Source organism: Daktulosphaira vitifoliae, unplaced genomic scaffold (assembly GCF_025091365.1).
Source record: "Daktulosphaira vitifoliae isolate Bord-2020 unplaced genomic scaffold, ASM2509136v1 Scaffold_2, whole genome shotgun sequence".
NCBI classification, from domain to species: domain Eukaryota; kingdom Metazoa; phylum Arthropoda; class Insecta; order Hemiptera; family Phylloxeridae; genus Daktulosphaira; species Daktulosphaira vitifoliae.
The window spans coordinates 30,843,919-30,862,637 of NW_026099573.1; the positions used below are offsets into that span (position 1 = coordinate 30,843,919).

At 24.7% G+C, this 18,719-nt stretch overlaps 2 protein-coding genes across 16 annotated transcripts in view; one reads left to right on the plus strand and one right to left on the minus strand.

The window, feature by feature from the left end:
- LOC126897646 (uncharacterized) overlaps nucleotides 1–18,719 on the minus strand; it is a 63,562-nt gene that overhangs the window by 15,187 nt on the left and 29,656 nt on the right. For 6 of the 15 annotated variants that reach the window (XR_007702141.1, XR_007702143.1, XR_007702144.1 and 3 more), the window contains exon 1: nucleotides 3,063–3,277. Coding sequence is in view for 4 of the 15 variants with exons in the window: in XM_050671414.1 (XP_050527371.1) it covers nucleotides 3,063–3,164 (102 nt within the window). In the remaining 11 variants the exon portion in view is untranslated. Of the gene's footprint in view, nucleotides 1–1,823; nucleotides 1,848–3,062; nucleotides 3,278–3,317; nucleotides 12,684–13,421; nucleotides 16,701–17,667; nucleotides 18,074–18,353; nucleotides 18,692–18,719 lie in introns of those variants that run through there. The other 9 variants (XR_007702145.1, XR_007702150.1, XR_007702149.1 and 6 more) reach the window with 6 other exon arrangements.
- Nucleotides 7,743–14,468, plus strand: LOC126897651 (uncharacterized). Its single transcript, XM_050671419.1, has 3 exons — nucleotides 7,743–7,774; nucleotides 7,841–7,928; nucleotides 12,255–14,468. The coding sequence occupies exons 1-3, from the start codon at nucleotides 7,758–7,760 to the stop codon at nucleotides 12,738–12,740; spliced, it is 591 nt and encodes a 196-aa protein (XP_050527376.1). The 5' UTR covers nucleotides 7,743–7,757; the 3' UTR covers nucleotides 12,741–14,468.

Sequence of the window (18,719 nt, forward strand, 5' to 3'; positions counted from 1 at the left end):
TTAGAATAAAGTTCATAAGACATATGATGTTAAATTTATTTAAATTTTTTTGCTTTTTTAAAGTCAAAAAAGTAACATTAAATTTTGAATTAGCTTAAATTGACACAGTTATTATTCTGCGAAAGCGACGAACAGTTGCCGAATCGGTAACACTTATGTCTTTCACGGTTAGGATACCAGGTTCGAATCCGCCTATGGCATTTAATATTGTATTTTTTTAAGTTAAAAAAAATGTTCAAATCATTTAATTTTTATCTCATTTAGATTCATTAAATTCAATAAATATCAAGAATCCCATTACTGTAGTCTCCTCTCATGTGAAGAAATATCTTATTCATGTTAATATTATTTTACTATGTGTTTTTTTTTGTGGCTGCGATTTATTGTTCCAACCCTCAATTAACCTACTTTTTTCAACAATATGTCAAATTATTACAATTCGTATTTAGTTGAAAATATTACTCTCAAAAATTGAAAAAATATATCCCTTAATCAAATAAAAAGTACCTTAAAAAGTTTTATCCATATAAACAATTAAAATGATTAGTTTCTAATATGTTTAATGTATTTATTGCCGAATTAGATTTGATATGATAAAAGTATTCAACTACAAAAGTAAATAATTTTACTTTGTAATTTATTATATTTTTAACTCTATTTGTGTGTGGTACTAACAGTCTATAATATTCTAAATTTTTTAGTAACATGTTGCTATATAAAACACAAATCTAAAAAAAAATTATTTTTAGTTTCACCTGAAATGAACAATCGATTTTTACAAATACAATCAAATTTTATATTACTCTCAATTGAGAAGTTCTTTTTAACAAGATTTGAATCGAAGCGTTTCTAATGATAGTGATTTTAATCAGTGATTAAATCTATACTGGATTACAACTATGCCACGTCTCCACTGTGCTGGGTTTAATTATTATTAGAAATATCATTATTTATTATATTGTATACTTACATATTTTTATTTTGTTATACATTAGTATTTAATGTCTATTAAAATTATACTAGTCAGAGGGGTTTGAGTTAAAAAAGGGAAGATGTTATATATATATATATATATAGATTATACATTGCATGTGTACATTGATATTAAAGTCAGTTAAGCAGTGACCGTTTATTAGTATAGTTTAAGTATGTTTTATCCAAATCTAACCGATCAATAATAGTATAGCAAAAAAAATCGAATTAAAGCTTTCAGCTATATATTATGAATGTTTTTTGAAGGAGCTAATAAAAAAAAAAATAAACATATTAATTACTATGGTGAATTATTATTTGCTTTATATCAATTTAACACAAAAATAATAGAGTTATTAAACAATAAAAAGATTGTTGTTCATCATAAAGAATAAAACTAGAATAATTTTATAGTATTATAAGTTTTTGGTTTGTTAATACAGTTTATCATATTATAATATGATAATATAAAACGAATAAAAATAATAGTAAGTTTGCATTTTTTATTCTCAAAAAACTACATTGCTATATTTATTTAATAAGTTTATTCATAGGTATTCATTTATTCATTTTACTTTTTTAGATTTGTGGAATTTTCAATTACTAAAATAGTTTTAAAAAATTTTCAAAAGAATGATGTAAGGTATTTTAATGACTGCAAACTTGGAATGTTGTAATAAACTTCATTAGTGTATCACTAGTATCAGTGTCATGTAACTGTCATCGGTACCCTAGAGTAATATTTGGCGCCTCTATTTAATATATTTTTAAACAAAATATATCATATGCAAAAATATATGTATTCTTATTTTTTTAGCGTTCTTTTAATGTGTATCACTTAGGGCACTTACCCCAGTTGTCCCTCACTCAAAGCATGACCATGACTAGTATTATGAATTATTCCATTGGTAATTTTTTAATTTGTATTTGTAACTATATTAATTTGTAGAATTATGTTAAAAGTAATAAAAAATTATAAACAAAACAATAGTCTTTAACTTAATTATATCTTTAGATTATGACAAGATCTTATATCAAGAAAAAAAATGTTCATTTTGAACAGGATTGTATAACAGTGTTTAAAACATAGCTATCTGTCCTAAGGATATTGGTTATACCAATAAAAAAATTATGTTCATGATATGAATAACACTAAATATAATAATAAAAACTAAAATTTGGTAATTTATTAGACAACTACCAGTAAATTTATTGATTTGGATTTTAGCTGACAGTTAAAAAAAATTGTACAAACACCTACCATATCGTTTTAACATATTAATCTTCTATTGAATAAAGAAAAAATGTAGTATAAAAAGTGGTTCATCGCCTTTTTGAAGACAATTTTGAAAAAAATAAGAACGAAAATCGTACTCAAAAGAACTTTGCAAACTGAGTTAGTACACAGGAAATAAAAAGGTACTATTAACTTTTTAAAGAATAAGAGCCTTGCAAAATTTTTTTTGGACTAAACCCTGTCATTTTAAGCGCCAATCTTGTTGATCAATTCAATTACTCACTCTCACAATTCACTAGAATATCCAGGTACATAGCTAATACTAAATATTAACTGAAGGTGATGTTTATACCAAAATTTTACATTCTCCGCGCAACAATAATTTTTGATACTATTTTTCAATAAAAATGTCTTTAAAACGTTTTTTTTTTGTTTCATTAAAAAATATAGGTGATTTTTAGCTATCCTGTTTCGAAATCAACACAATTGAATATAACAATAATTAAAAAAAAAAAATTATAACAGCCTTTGAAAAAAAAGATACTACTAAAATAATTAAAAAAATAATATAGAATCTCTAAAATGATAAAATTTAAGTTACTAATTTTTAGCAATTCTTATCTTAAATTATTTAAAAAGTTTTTAATTATTTTAGAAAAAAATATTGAAGAATGACAACATTTTTTTTTATTTTTAAGTTAAATGACAATACACTACTAAAAAATTAACGAAGACATTAAACTTTCAGAGAACATGAAAAAAATATAAAAATAATAACGAAACTGGTGAAATTGTTAAATATTATTTCTAAAAAAGAACTTAAAAATATATTACATTCTCTATATTAACTCACCTGGTTACAATAATTAAGGGCCGAAGTGTCGTAACTTTCAATTTTAAAATCATAAATTATTGAAAAATGATCAGATTTACTAGGAAAATTCACGTCGTACATTTTATAAAGCACTACAATTGCTTGTTTGCTTTTAGTATAAATCTAAAACTAAGACATTATGAGTTGACTAAAAACAAATTCAATACACAAAACCTCAAAATTACGATTAATTAATAAACCATTATGCTTGCTAACGATTAGTGTTTAACTCACTAGTAAGTAATAAGTGTCTCCTCTTATATAAAAGAAAGCTACCGCTAATATGTCCCTAAATACCTTATGAATTTTATGATTACACAGTACAATTAGAATGCATATTAATTAATAAAAACTCGAAATAACTTAAGAAACGATTAAAAGTATTTAAATATTTAATTGCTACTAATACGTATACAATTATTTACTTATCTTATAATTATAAAAATATTTAGGTAATGGAATTATTGATTTGATAGTATGGTAGTGTTTCATAAATTTTAAAGTGACTATTCTCTTGCAAGACATTATAAAATAATATAAATACTTTGCTTGATTACAGCCTATTTCAACTTTTGAACCATATCTAATTGTCAATCTTCAAAATTAATCTGATATAAATAATTATAATAATAATAAATAGTTTATGTGTATAAATATTTCAGATAATGATACTGACTGTAGTACATGTCTTATATAAAGATTAAATAAAATAGTTTTCATATAAAACATTTCAATTTTAGAAAATAGTTTATAAAATATACTCTAGTATATTTTGTACAGACGTACTCATCATAAATTGACTGCATGTCAAAACAAGTCAATATATAAAAAAAATTATAGATGTAAAATTTCTGAATCTGCTCTAAAAAGCACTGGCTCAATAGGTTAAGTATGTTTTTAAAAGAATATTATCTTGACAACGATAATATCTTGTCTAATTTGTTTTATAAAATTATGAATAAATTAAAATAAAAAATATCCAAAATCATTATTGTTTAGATTTTTTTAGGCCATTTACCTTATTTAAAAACATGATAACTTTTAAAGTCATATGGTTAGCATTGTTTAATTGTTTAACCCAATGTTATTGTACAAATATTGAACTTAATGAAAAAAATATCGTTGAGCGTGTGCCATCCTTTGAGGAGGGCATTTGTAATTTGTCATATGATCAAATTTTTGATGCCTTAAAAGTGTAAGAAGACTTTATGACAATAATGACTATAAGTTATCCACAGAAGATTGACTATTTAAATTCACGGGGAAAAATACAATAGCATACGAAATTACTTTTGAGTATTAAAAAATCACTTATTTGAAGTATAAATTATTAACTTCTCATTAGTTATTGTTAAACTAAATTTCGGAATATATATTAAACTTAAGTATATAAAATCAAATTTTTTTTTTACATTTAGTAGAATTTAAAGTTTAACATTAAAAAATATATTTTGTCAAGTTTATAATACTGATTTGGTTACTCTGTACAATTATAGCACATACTTTATTTTATACAAAAATAATAATCAGAAAATACTATTCCATGTATATATTTTACAATAAATTTACTCAAAAACATTTCACAATGCTCAAAAAATAATATAAACATATTTTTTTAATTATCATTATAGAACATCTTGTCCAGCTCAAGCATCGCAAATTTGTTCATCTGATGACTGTATTAAGAAGCAACAATGTTTAATTGAATGTATAGCTGTGGAGGAAGTTGGTTCGCATTATATGGAAGGTGTAGCCGAATTGATTGTGAACCAAGCTATGGTGCAGTGGGAGTCGAATAAAAAAGAAATCGAAATTATTGTGGCTGACATGATAAATGTAGCACACAGGCTTAACAATGCGATAGGACTTTATTATGAACTTACATTATGTGCGAATAAACTTGCTAAAGACCTAAAAGATGCGCGAGTTGTAGTCCAAGAAAAAGCGCATTGTGTCAATGAAATTCGTCGTCATTTGTGTAAGGTAAGAGCTGCCCTAGAAACATCAAGAAGACAAGATGCAATACAGCGGTTGAATAGTAATAATAAAATAAAAGCAACTTGTTGTGATTGTACCACTTATACACCATCTCCAAATTAGTTAATTAATACTAGAAGAAAGCTTTCTTCGCTTTTAATTTAGTTTTGTCGTTGTAATTTATTGTTATATATTTTTTTTATGATCATATATACATAAATATTTTTTTAATTTTATAATTTTAACGTATTTTTAAATGTTATAACCCGAAAAAGATATGTAAACTACTATAATTAAGAATACAAAAACTGGAAATAAACGTATCATACACTAATTGCGCTATAATAATACAACAATAATTGTTTTTACACTGGTCAACACGTATTTATATATTATTAAATGGTAAATAATTTTAGGTTAATAAAATAAATAATATGAAATGGACATTCTCCGATTTATAATGATATTGTAAAGGATCAAATATACATCAATACAACGCACCATCATAATAAACTTCAAATATTTTATTTCTAATTTAAAAGCGGAAAAATTGAAACAAAAACGTTGATGCAGTCATTACAAACTTAGCTCTTAGAGTTCTAAATATAATACAGACCATCTAATATTGTGTAATATATGTATATGTTCTATATGAACATTCTAAGACATCTATTTCTGATGTGTTATTTCTAATTTTGTCCGTTATTGTGATCTATAATAATAAAAAAATTGCACAATATATATTTATATTTTTACAGTTATTATTATAGCTAAAGAGTCTATTTTATTATTTTTTAAGTTAAAGTATATTTAAAAGTATAATTATATATATATACAGGGTGGCCCACCACTCACTGACAACTTAAATAACTTTTGATCCAGTTAATATTTTTAGTTGATTTTTTTTTTAAATAATAGTTATACGTTAGGTCTATAGCTATATCTCAATAATTAATTTTTTTACATTTTATTAAAAATATTAATTATTTTTAAATTTTAAATAAAATGTAAAAAAAAAATCTAAGATAGCTATTTTGTAGAGTAGAATTTAAGAAAAATTTTAGTAAAAAAATATCTTATTAATATTCAGTAGTAAATATTCTGTAGCGTTTTGAAGTTTGTGAAAATTTGAATTTTCATGTATTATTTTACGGTATTAAACATTGAAATACGTATTGAGAAAAGGACAGAAGAAAACGCTATCTTTTCAATATACTTTTGAATGAGAGTGATAAGTAATAATTGCCTTATCTAATTTCTTATCATGGTATTAATGCCAAGTTTGTAATGTATACACATTATCATCATATGTATACACAGTAATCATGAAAAGATAGCGTTTTCTTCTGTCCTTTTCTCAATACGTATTTCAATGTTTAATACCGTAAAATAGTACATGAAAATTCAAATTTTCACAAACTTCAAAACGCTACAGAATATTTACTACTGAATATTAATAAGATATTTTTTTACTAAAATTTTTCTTAAATTCTACTCTACAAAATAGCTATCTTAGATTTTTTTTTTACATTTTATTTAAAATTTAAAAATAATTAATATTTTTAATAAAATGTAAAAAAATTAATTATTGAGATATAGCTATAGACCTAACGTATAACTATTATTTAAAAAAAAAATCAACTAAAAATATTAACTGGATCAAAAGTTATTTAAGTTGTCAGTGAGTGGTGGGCCACTCTGTATAATATATTTGTAATATAAATAACTTTTACATAAAAGTTTTTATGTGTTAAAATTATAACTAATAAAAATAGATCGTAAAATTTTGCACCTTCAGATTCCCTTTTAAAGATACTTAGATGATAAACACGTCTATCTTTCTAAAAGTTTTATTTAAGAACCCTAAAGAATGTGGTCTAATGATGTGGTCAATATGTATTGTATATTAATATAAAATTAAAAATCATATTCGTATTTTTGAATCTAAATAAAAATTGTTACATATATATAGGCGTATGTTTGTGAATAACATATATAGTGTTCAGTAAGTAAGGAAACGAGTTTCTATTGTTCACATTATTTTTGTAACAATTGACCTATTTCCTTACTTACTGAACACCCTGCATACAAATGTTTATATTGTATATTAGTAACGGGGCATACTATGCAATAAAATAATACATCAAAGAAAGAACTAGGCATCTCTAATACAATTAATTGAAGTCACGATAATGCAAATTAGAGCCACGGCCGATGCGTTTATTAATGATAAATTTGACTGGTTAAGTATAAAAAAAAATAAGTAATAAGGTTTTTGAATAGTAAAATTATTTTCTCTTCACACTTTTCTAATGACTGCAGTTAGTTAATTAAGTTAATAATTAATTAGCCCGAGTCCCCGCATATCATAGCACCAACACTGATGATTTTAGACTAAAAATTCAAAAACAATGATAGTAATTCAATCAACAGTGTTTTGTTACATTGTTTCATATTTCTAGTTTATCACTTAAAATCACAATTTAAAACTAAAAAAACTTTTCAATACAATAGCAATTATTAGATATGAAAAGGTGGGAGTATTTGACTACAAAATTATTGTGAATTGACAGTTGTACATATGTTTTTTTTTAACAAATCATTGTCTAGTACATTTCGTTTACGAGAATACACGTGAACGAGGCTGTACTTAAGCATATGTGGTTGATGGTGATACACTCCGGATGTGACTAGTAGATGACAAAGCCATCAAAGTAACAATTTCCTATAGAAAAAACTTTTTTTCGTTTTTTTGTTAATAATATTTTTATTTATAACAGTATAATAAAATTTTCACCAATGTTTTCAAAAAAAGTACGTTATCAAATTTTAGTTATACTTATCGTAGTCACTGTTCATACTTTTAAAGTAAGTTATCTACAATAATAGTAAAATGTTTAAGATTAAATTTATAAATTTAATAATTAAAGTTACAAGTATTAAATCCCACTAAGCCCTCCTAATTTTATATTTTCAAAATTTACGGAATTTAGTAATGATTATTTGAACAATTTAAAAATAACATTATAAAAAATAACAAGTGTAATTTTTTAAATAAATAATTGAATACGAATTAATATTCAAAATTACTCAAGAAATTTGGAAATAGAGAAAATTATATCAGTTTTTGTATTAACGGCAACTTATAAGATTTACAAATAATTACAATTTCTCTTAAATTGTTCTTCCATTCAAGAAATGTAAAGATGAAAATATGTATAAATAATATAAAACTTATATGTATAAGATTAATAATTAATGTAATTGCCACTTGTGTTTCTTGTTTGAATTTTAATTGACATATATTAAGTCATCTTAGTTTTTCTTTAAATTAATTAAAAGTCAACTTGCGAAGTTGTTGAAATATTAGTATCAAAACTTTTCTTATTTATATCTTCACAAAGAAGTTTCGTTTAAATTAAATAATTTACAATTAAATGGTCATTTTTAATCATATTTAACCATTATGTTGCGTTTTCCACTTAAATAATACAAAAAATTCATCTGTCATAAAACAATATTTCATATATAAAAACTTATGTAACATATAAGAATATATTTACACTAGGTTCAATCAGAATTTCCATTTCTTTTTATATATTTCTAATTTTTACTTATCTTAATAATATTTAAGTAATTTTTTATTTAAAAATATATATATTTTTTATATTTTAGTAAAAGAGATGCACTTTTATAATACAACAACTCATCCATAAAAATTTTGATTTAAAGTTATTTACCTTAATTATTAGACTTTGTACTTGACTTCACACCCTTTATAAAAAAAAACCGTTAACGTTATTATTTTACATATAATTACTACATTCATGAATTTATCTATTCTTTGTTACAGTATATGTATTTATTACTAAAAATGGTTGAAAAAAAAGTTATTTTGTAATTATATTATGAATAGCTTAAATATTGTATTATTCAAAGTTACAACATACAACATTTAAAACAAAAAAAAAAATGACATTTTTTCTTTAAAAAAATAAGTAGGCCACAATTATTAAAACAATTGCAAAATTTACTAACTTTAATAGTATTTTAAATATTTAATAAATTAAAATTTGTAAAAATTATAATGTATTATAACTAAGTGCTGTAAAAATTACTTTAAAAAATCAACAATTCTTTCAGACAATTTTCTCCGGGTTATACAAAACCATTGGGGTCATTTAAATTACATCAAGATAAATAAATTTTTAAATAACAATTACAGTTGTCTATTATTTTTATTTGAACAATTTAATTAAATACACACAATTTCACAATAGTAACTATTGTTCTCTTAATATTTCTTGATTAAATCACAGAACAGTAATAATCGTATACAATTTTACTAATTATTTGACAAATTTATCTACATCTTTGCCATTTTCATTACCAAATTAACCAATTAATTAAAAAAATAATAACAAATACAAATTAAACCATTATTATAGTGTTGACTCTCATCTCGCTATTACAGATCATTTGAAGTGATATCAAAATCGCTAGTAAAAAAAAAAAATAATAATAAAGAAATTTCAATTTTTAAGGTACTACATACCTACACTTAGTATTAATATACTTTTAACTCAACAAAATTTTTTTCTAAAATTGTTATAGACCCATCAAATTTTTTTGTAAGTAAATTATTAAAAAAAAGTTATAACACAACAACTTTAGAGACACGTTCACCACGCTTCATATATACTACTCATCATGTCATCTCAATATTTTGCAGTTCAGGACCGAACGATCAACGAAAGATAATTCAAAAATTTAAATAATTTATTATGGGATAATTTACTCGAATTTCTTAGAACTGAAGTCATTCCACTCGTGCTTAAGGGATTTTTAGATTCACAGAATATTACGCTCGGAAACGGTTACAGATTCCCAAATGCTTTTCCATTACGTGCGCTTTCAACTCAAACTGGTTTAAAGGTAAATTCGGAAAAGGGGGATTTCTTTTATCGAGAAGAGTTAATTAATGGAAAATGAATTATGATACAGCAGGGGCCGAGAGATTTGAAATTTGGACTAGCGGATGTAAATGGACTTCATAATGTTAAATCTTCCTTTACTTATACGTGGGATGTGGTTTTTCTAGTTATCAGTGCAGTTTATGGAAAAGTATTTTCCGATTTTAGCAAATTTGAAGGAATAGTCACTACGAATATTCAAGAAGCTAACTTTAAAACTGAGTATATTGGATGTGAAATTAGTTACTTAATGTCATGTGCCAGATTTTTATTGGCTTGTTGTGCCATGTCTCGAAAATTTGATGGATTGAGTAATATGACAGAGTACCGAGAGAGGTTTTAAAGTCGGCATTAATGAGAAAAAGAGTCCCGAAAAGGTACATTAATACAATAGAAGATATGTATGATGGCACTTGTACCAGGGTAAAAAGCGTTGGAGGAGTATCAGAAGGTTTTCGGGTAAAAGTAGGAGTGCACCAAGGTTCTGCTTTAAGCCCTTACTTATTCTCTATAGTGATGAATGAAATTACTAGAGAAATATAAAGAGAGGTGTCGTGGTGCATGTTGTTTGCTGACGATATAGTGTTAGTAGAATTAGGGAGGAAATTAATCAAAGGCTAGAAGTGTGGAGATCAGATCTTGAAGAAAAGGGTTTAAGAATAAGTAGAAGTAAGACAGAGTATATAGAGTACGAATTTGACAAAGGAGAACACGAGGTAGGTGAAATGAAGAGGTCAGTGACCATAGGCGAGGACATGATTGGAAAGGTGGAGAGTTTTAAGTATTTCAGTTGTGCAAAAGAGTGGTGGTATTGACGAAGATATAAAACACAGAATTAAGTGCAGCTGGTTGGAGTAGAGAGAAGCGTTTGGCGTCTTATGCGATAAAATAATTCCAATGAAGCTGAAAGGTAAATTCTACAAGACTGTAATAAGGCCAGCTATGATGTCTGGTTCAGTGTTGGACGGTTGATAAGTAGAGCAAATATGAGAATGCTTAGATGGATGAGTGGAGTGACTAGAAAAGATAGAATAAGGAACGAGCCTATAAGAGGGAGTATAGTTTTAGCGTCAATTTGAGGACAACTGATGTGAGCGTAAATGATGTGGGAGATCGTGTCAAGTGGAAGTTTAGGATAAGGGTGGCCGACCCCAAATAGTTGGGATTAAGGCGAGGAATAAGAAATGATTAAAAAAAGTTGTTTGAAATTTTGTAAAAAATATAATTTTATTATTAAAAATAAATAATAAATAATACGCTTTAAACGTAGTCAAAGAAGGCAATAGTTATTAAAAACAAAAATATGAACAAAATAATAATTTTATCAAAAGATATAAGCGTTATCAGTTAGGTCTGAGTTAATCTAGTTATTATTACTTAAAAGTATATTTGTTTATGTACACCAGAATCAAATAAAAATATAAGTATTATCCAGTTTTTCCTAAATTTTATTTCTATGACAAAAATTACCATCTCCTATTTGTGGTCCGTATTTTAAAAAAAATCAGTGTTTTCATGTGTTAAAAATGTTAAATCTATTATTAAATTTGAATAAAATGAAATTATTAATTTAATTGTAATTTTATAAATATAATTTCCTATTAATATAATATAACATTTTACTATTAATCACATAAAAGAGCAAAGAATACATATTTATAGACTATATTAATATAAAAATTTAAATAAAAAATTTGACAGTAAATTACATTTTTCTAAATTATCAATATACACAATATCGCTTGAACTAAGAATAAAGTCATTTAAATCACTGAATTTTTTTTTAATATAACTTTATTATCTCAACTTACATTTTTTTGTACGATTGGTGGTCTTATTGATAAAATATTTGTCTAGGCATTTTCGTTGTTTCTTGAATTGTAAAAGATGATTCATCGCCTATTTTTTTTTATCTCGATTCAACTGATTTATAAGGAATAATTGAAAATTCATTCTCTTCCAAATTTAAATATTGGAATCTTTCAGACTTATGTCAAGACAACTAAACTATTTCTTTAAATTTTGTTTTATAAATTACTTATATCTTTGTATCCCCTATTTATTAATTAGAATGTAAATAAATAATATTGTGTAATATCAGCGTAAAAATCTGGTCTGAATTTTTGTTTATTCAAGTAATATTTTAACATTATTATAATGAAATAAATTTTTAAACATAAAAGTACTAAATAATCATTTTATAAAAAAATACATTTTACAGATTTGCTTATCGATGCCTTTTGAATCACCTCAGGCAGTATGGAAACCACTGGGAATTACAGTACAAATGGACAAAACCAATGATACTAACTGGACACCTATGTTTGTGTTAGTTAAAACAGAACAAGCACTTAAGACTGTATTACAACAGGCTGTCAAAGCATCAGAAGAAATGTTACGGGGTGTTGGTCGATTGTTTTTAGCCACTGGAGAGTCGATAAACTTTGTGTGGGACTTCGGTATCAGTTCAGTATTGACTTTATGCAGAATAGGTAGTGAGGCGTACAATCAGATGGTTCAGGCAGTTGAAGATTTACCAGTTCTTGGATTTGGAGCACGTGGAGTCGATGAAGCTATTAAGACATCATTGAAGGTAGCTGAATACTCAGCTAAACAAGATATGGAAGCTCGAAAAACAGCGTATGGTCACCTTAAACAAAAAATTGACTCAAGTGCGTCATCACACGCTACTATATTTACTAGCTAACTTTTAACAGTTTAATTATATTTTTTTTATATATTTTCTAATTAAATCAATGGATCTAAAAAATAGTTGTATCATAGAATTTTACATTAATTTTAAACTGTGATACTTATATTCTTGTCTTTGAGAATGCAATTTATGAAAATCATTTAAGGTTTACCAAAAATAATATTAAGTCTTAAAATTAATTCATTGAAATGCTACATGTAGTGCTTTAACCATATATTTTTCGTGAGGATAAGAAATTTAATATTTTAAACATCTTTTTATTATAATTGTCTTCCAGTAATATAAAACAACTTTATTCAACATATACTTTAAATATCAGACCCGCAGTCTAAAATATTACAATACATAAACTATAATATAACTATAAATTTAAAGGAAGTACACACATTTGAAAATTCATTTTTATCCATCAACTATTAAAAGTGATAAATATTTTTAAAACATATGGTCATTATACAAATAATAATCATATTATATCATTGAATGATTAACATCTATAGCGTTAGGTGAATGATTAGAAAAATCATAAAAACATAAATAATAAAAATTATAATTCATGAGGACTATATCCATTAAAAAATGTGTAGAAAAACAAAATTTATTAGATAAAATTGATAATGAATTTTCCTTTACATAAAAATAATAGAACTTTCTTTTTTAGCTTCGATGCGAAGCGGAGAAGGTATTAATTTTACTATGATGTGTTTTTTTTTTTTTTTTTGTCTGTTGCCACTTTTTCTCAGCTCTCACTGGACCGATTTCTTTCAAAAATACGTCAAAAGATCACAAATCGTATCTAGTTGAAGACATTACCCTTAAAAATTGAAAAAAATTCCCTCGTTCCCCGCAAATGGGGGAAATATCCAAAAAAATTACAAATTTAAAAATCGCTAATTTTCGAAATTTTTTCACTTTTTTTTCTTAAAACTTCCATAACTTTTTGAAAAATCAACAAATCAACATAATTTTTTTTTATACTAAAACCTTAGATATTTACCTTTCATTTGATATCATTTTTTTGAAAATCTATCACTTAACCTGCTCATTAGGGGGGATTTAAAATAGCAACTTTTTTACAAAAATTAACTTTTTCAACTTAATTTTTGAAAATGTTCCGGAAATACTGCGTCCTTTAAACATATATCAAATTAAAGCTTATTTTATGTACTATAAAATGAAAAAAAAAAATTTGTCCCGACACTTTTTTTTCTACATTTAAACGGCTGCCGTAGTTAAAAAAACACTATTTTTGTGTTAAAATTTTCGATTTTCGATTTTTAATTTTCAACTTAAAAATGCTATAACTTTTTGAAAAATGTATATATCAGCACAATTTTTGTTTTCTAAATACATTATAAGTACATCTTTCATTTGACATACTTTTTATTAAAATTGGACAATTTCCCCTTATATAGGACGCGTTCAAATGTTGAAATATTGTAAAAAATATAGAACTTTTTCAACTTAACTTTTGAAAGTGTTCCGGAAATACTGCGTCCTTTAAACATATATAAAATTAAAGCTTATTATATGTACTATAAAATAAAAAAAAAAAATTTGTCCCGACGATCTATCTTCTATGTGCAAATGGCTGTCGAAAATTAAAAAAAAATGTAATGTTTGCGATAAATATTACCTTTTATCGGAATGTTTTTTGTGCTTAAAACTGTCATAACTTTTTCAAAAATTAACAAATAAAAATAATATTTTCTTGTATTGAAACCTTAGATATTTCCCTTTCATTTGATATAATTTTTTTTGAAAATCTAACACTTATTCTGTTCACTGGGGGGATTTAAAATAGTAACTTTTTTACAAAAATGAACTTTTTCAACTTAATTTTTGAAAATGTTCCGGAAATACTGCGTCCTTCAAACATATATAAAATTAAAGCTTATTTTATGTACTACAAAATGAAAAAAAAAAATTTGTCCCGACGACCTATCTTTTATACGCAAATGGCTGCCGTATTCAAAAATATGCTATTTTTGTATTCAAATTATGGGTTTTGTATTTTATTTTAATAGAAGTTGATGTTAATTTTGCAATTATCCATCAATTTTTTAAAATTAAACACTATCTACAGATTTGCATCGAAGCGTTTCTTATGATAGTGATTTTAATCACTGTCAGATTAAATCTATCTGGACCCAACTATGCAATGTCTCCACTATGCCGCGACCCCACTGTGCTACCGTTTATTTTATAATGCTTATATTATAAAAACGGTTGTAGATTTTTGTAATATATAAAATTGGGAATATTTGATGTATTTTCTACTTTAAAATTTCGAGAGGGGTTAAACCCCTAAACTCCCTCCTGTTTACGGGCCTGTTATATAAGCATTATAATTAAGCTATAGTCCTACATAAATTATAAAAAATATAAATAGAGTGTTTAGTAAATAAGAAAACAGATTTCTATTGTTATTATTGTTTGTAACAATTGATTTGTTTCGTTACTTACTAAACTAACCTATAATAATAAGAGTACATACATTTACAAAAAAATAATTATAGCTAATTATTATTTAATTTCAACCTTTTTTATTCTTTTTTAAGAAGTTTATTTTTATGGTTATATTGAAGTATCACTAAACCTAAAATTGGGTTCTACATAATTCTCAAAAAAAATTAAATTTGTAAAATACATAAACAAATTAAATTTATATTTTTTTAATTATATTTGTTAAATACATAGTTTACATTTACAATAAACTAATTTTTTTAAATTTCATAACAGTTGAATAGTTAGGTGAAAAATAAAATAAAAACATTCTCCAAATCCATTTATTATACTAAAAAAATTGTATTAAAATATATACATATAATGCGCTCTATAACAACAATATTGTGTAATCATCATTGATAATATAAAATTATAATAGATGGCGTTAATATCATTATATATCATTGAAATACAGAAACAATACATTATTACAGTTAATTTCCAGAAGCCGTATGGTATCCCAAATACTAAATATTGTGCTCCTTACATAAATAAAGTATGTAAGTATGTTTCACTATCATAGTGAAACTTGAAAAATGATCCTAATAATGAATTAATTTTATGAATCAAAACAGTAAAACGATATTTTTATTAAGCGTAGTTAAGAAGAAATGTACGATTTTTAAAAAATATTCACTGTCAACTATTTGTAGAATATTGTTCATTATTTAAAACAATAATAATTTATTTCGCAAATAACATTATTTTCTGTGTCAAAAAAATTTATAATTTACCAATAAAAAATTTATTTGTTAATTGTATGACTAAATATGTTACATCTATTTATACTATTCAATAATCTTGGGAACTAGTTAATACTTTGTTACTTGAGAAAGATTCTTACACAAAACGAAATGATTGCAAACATCTAGATTACTTCAAAGATATTATTTTAATAAAAAAGATACAATTTAAATATAAAAGTATTTTTATTAAAAAGACTTTTAGTATGATGTAGAAATAAAATATGAATAACAAAAAAATTCAATTATTTTTCATAACCTTTTGTAAAGTTTTAAAATCATAAAATAAAATTTTAAAAATTAGCCAGTAATAATATAAGAAAATCAATACATTTTAAATCTATATAGTGATAACTTGTTATAACTTATATCAAAAATTACTCTTATTAAAATTATACAATAAGAAACATTTTATTTTTATATTTGCATGTAGATATTTTCAAAAAATATTGAACATTTAAAGTATAATTTTTTAGAAAATTTAATTTTTGTTTATTAATATTTTTTGTTATAATAATTATTAAAGCTGTATTCTTGTTCATATAAAAAAATATGGCTATTTTTGTAGAGTAAATAAGAAATAAAAAACCTATGACAAAGTGATTCATTTAAGTTAATATGACGTCACTTTATGGATTTATGACTTTTCGCTACTTTTGACTAACTTATCTTAGTGACATCGTTTATATCCTTAAAAATTTATCTAATAAAAATAAACTATTAGTTTTCATTTACAATAATATATTAACCCTACTATTGTCTTACTGCACATTTTCATAAAGTGCAAAAAAGATTTTATTTATTTATTAGGTGTGTATTTTATGTATGGCGCATTTAATTAGTCGATAATTTTAATAAATGGATCATTATACGTAAATAATCTTTTTGGAAATTTATAATTTTTTGTTATTATTGTAATTTTAAGAATAAAAAAAAAATTTTTCACTTAATATTTTATATACTCCTCTTTTCTCATTAAATTGAAAAAAAACAGATTTTAACGATAAAAAAAAAATTGCGCGTTACCATTTTAATCTTATATAAGCTAGATTACGTAAAACTAAATCTTAGACAAGTTTTTCTAGGAATACTGAAGAAAATTTTATTAATCTATATGACTAGTTATTATTATTATTTCAATTATATTTGCCTGACATTTTATGTAAACTATTTAAGTTCACAAATACTTCTATAAAAAACTGCTAAAATATTAATTCAAAATTTGTATTAATATATTTAAATCAATATTCAATACGTAATATAAACGTATATGCTATTAAAAACCACAATATAAATTAAATTTTGTAATTTTTCATTCTGTTGTCAATGTAAACAAAAGTAAACATGAAATTTATGATTTAAATTTTTTACGTTTAATAAAAATTACAGCAAAAAATTAACAAATTTGTTAATGAAAATATCTGCCGATAATTTGATAATGAATTAATATTGTGTAATAAATTATCGAAATTAAATATTAATAAACATTTTTCTAAAATAAATTTTATTAAAACAATAGTGAGTTAAAAATTGTTCGAAAAAAATTAATGAAAATATAAAACATGAAATTGATCTTAAGCAAATTTTGGTTTTTTTTTTATTGGGAACCATTTAGAGCCAAGACAATGTTGCCAATTGATAAACTTACATATATTTTAAGTGGTTCTCACCTCAAATAGCTAGCATTTGGCGATAGGATTAAAACTACAGAAAATGGTGGCTATGTAGCTCGAAATGTGGTACCACCAACACGATTTGCCATGCCATATGATGGAATGATGTACGTTGCCATTCCAAAATATCGAACTGGAGTTCCATTCACGTTAGGAGTAATCGAATACGATCCATGTTTAAGCACTATTCTAGCCAATTATAGCACCATATCCGTGTGCGACTGCTCATCAATCCCAAAGTGTGAATAATCAAACATTGGTTAACGTGGTCGATGTTTACTTAGACGACGCTAAGTTTCTTTGGGCACTAGATGTAGGCAAATTAGACTTATTAGATAAACCGTTTGCTGTTCGATCATCTATGATCTTCGCCTTTGATATAGAAGTGATGAGGCGAGTTCACCTATTTGAAAATCAGTTAAACATAACTATTTGCTAACCATCAAGAAACTATTTTATTGTTAAAAATAAAAAAAATTATACTTTTTATTATGTTTATTATATAGTTTTGATTTAATGAAAACTATATGATACATAATAAGACAATGTTCAAATAACATCTACTAATCTTTAATAAATGCCTATACAATAAAGTTTAAAGTGTTTATACCTCCGGTACCATGTAGTAACCAAGACGTTTTGTACATAACCTTAACCCACGTACTTTTTATGAGTATGAGTACCTTTTAAATCGTGATGCGTATGGATTGGTTACTGGACGAGACCAAAGAGATTTTCAACAACGGTTATATGTTACATATTTGTCTTGTTGTCAGATATACTACATACCCGTTTACGAGTTGGACGATGTCGAAGTAACTTATAGCTTGTCTGCTGTTGGTATAGGTCGGAAACCATGCAAAATGTATTTGCTAAGGACAGATTGCGACTCTACAATCTACTTTCGTCCCGGTGAAACCAGACATTTGGAGTTGGATATTAGCACGTTGTTCATTGAAGAAAATCTTAAGTAAATTATCAATAAATTTAGTGGGTATCTGATAAAAAGTAACTGAAACAACTAAAAATGGTTTTATTATATGTAGTAG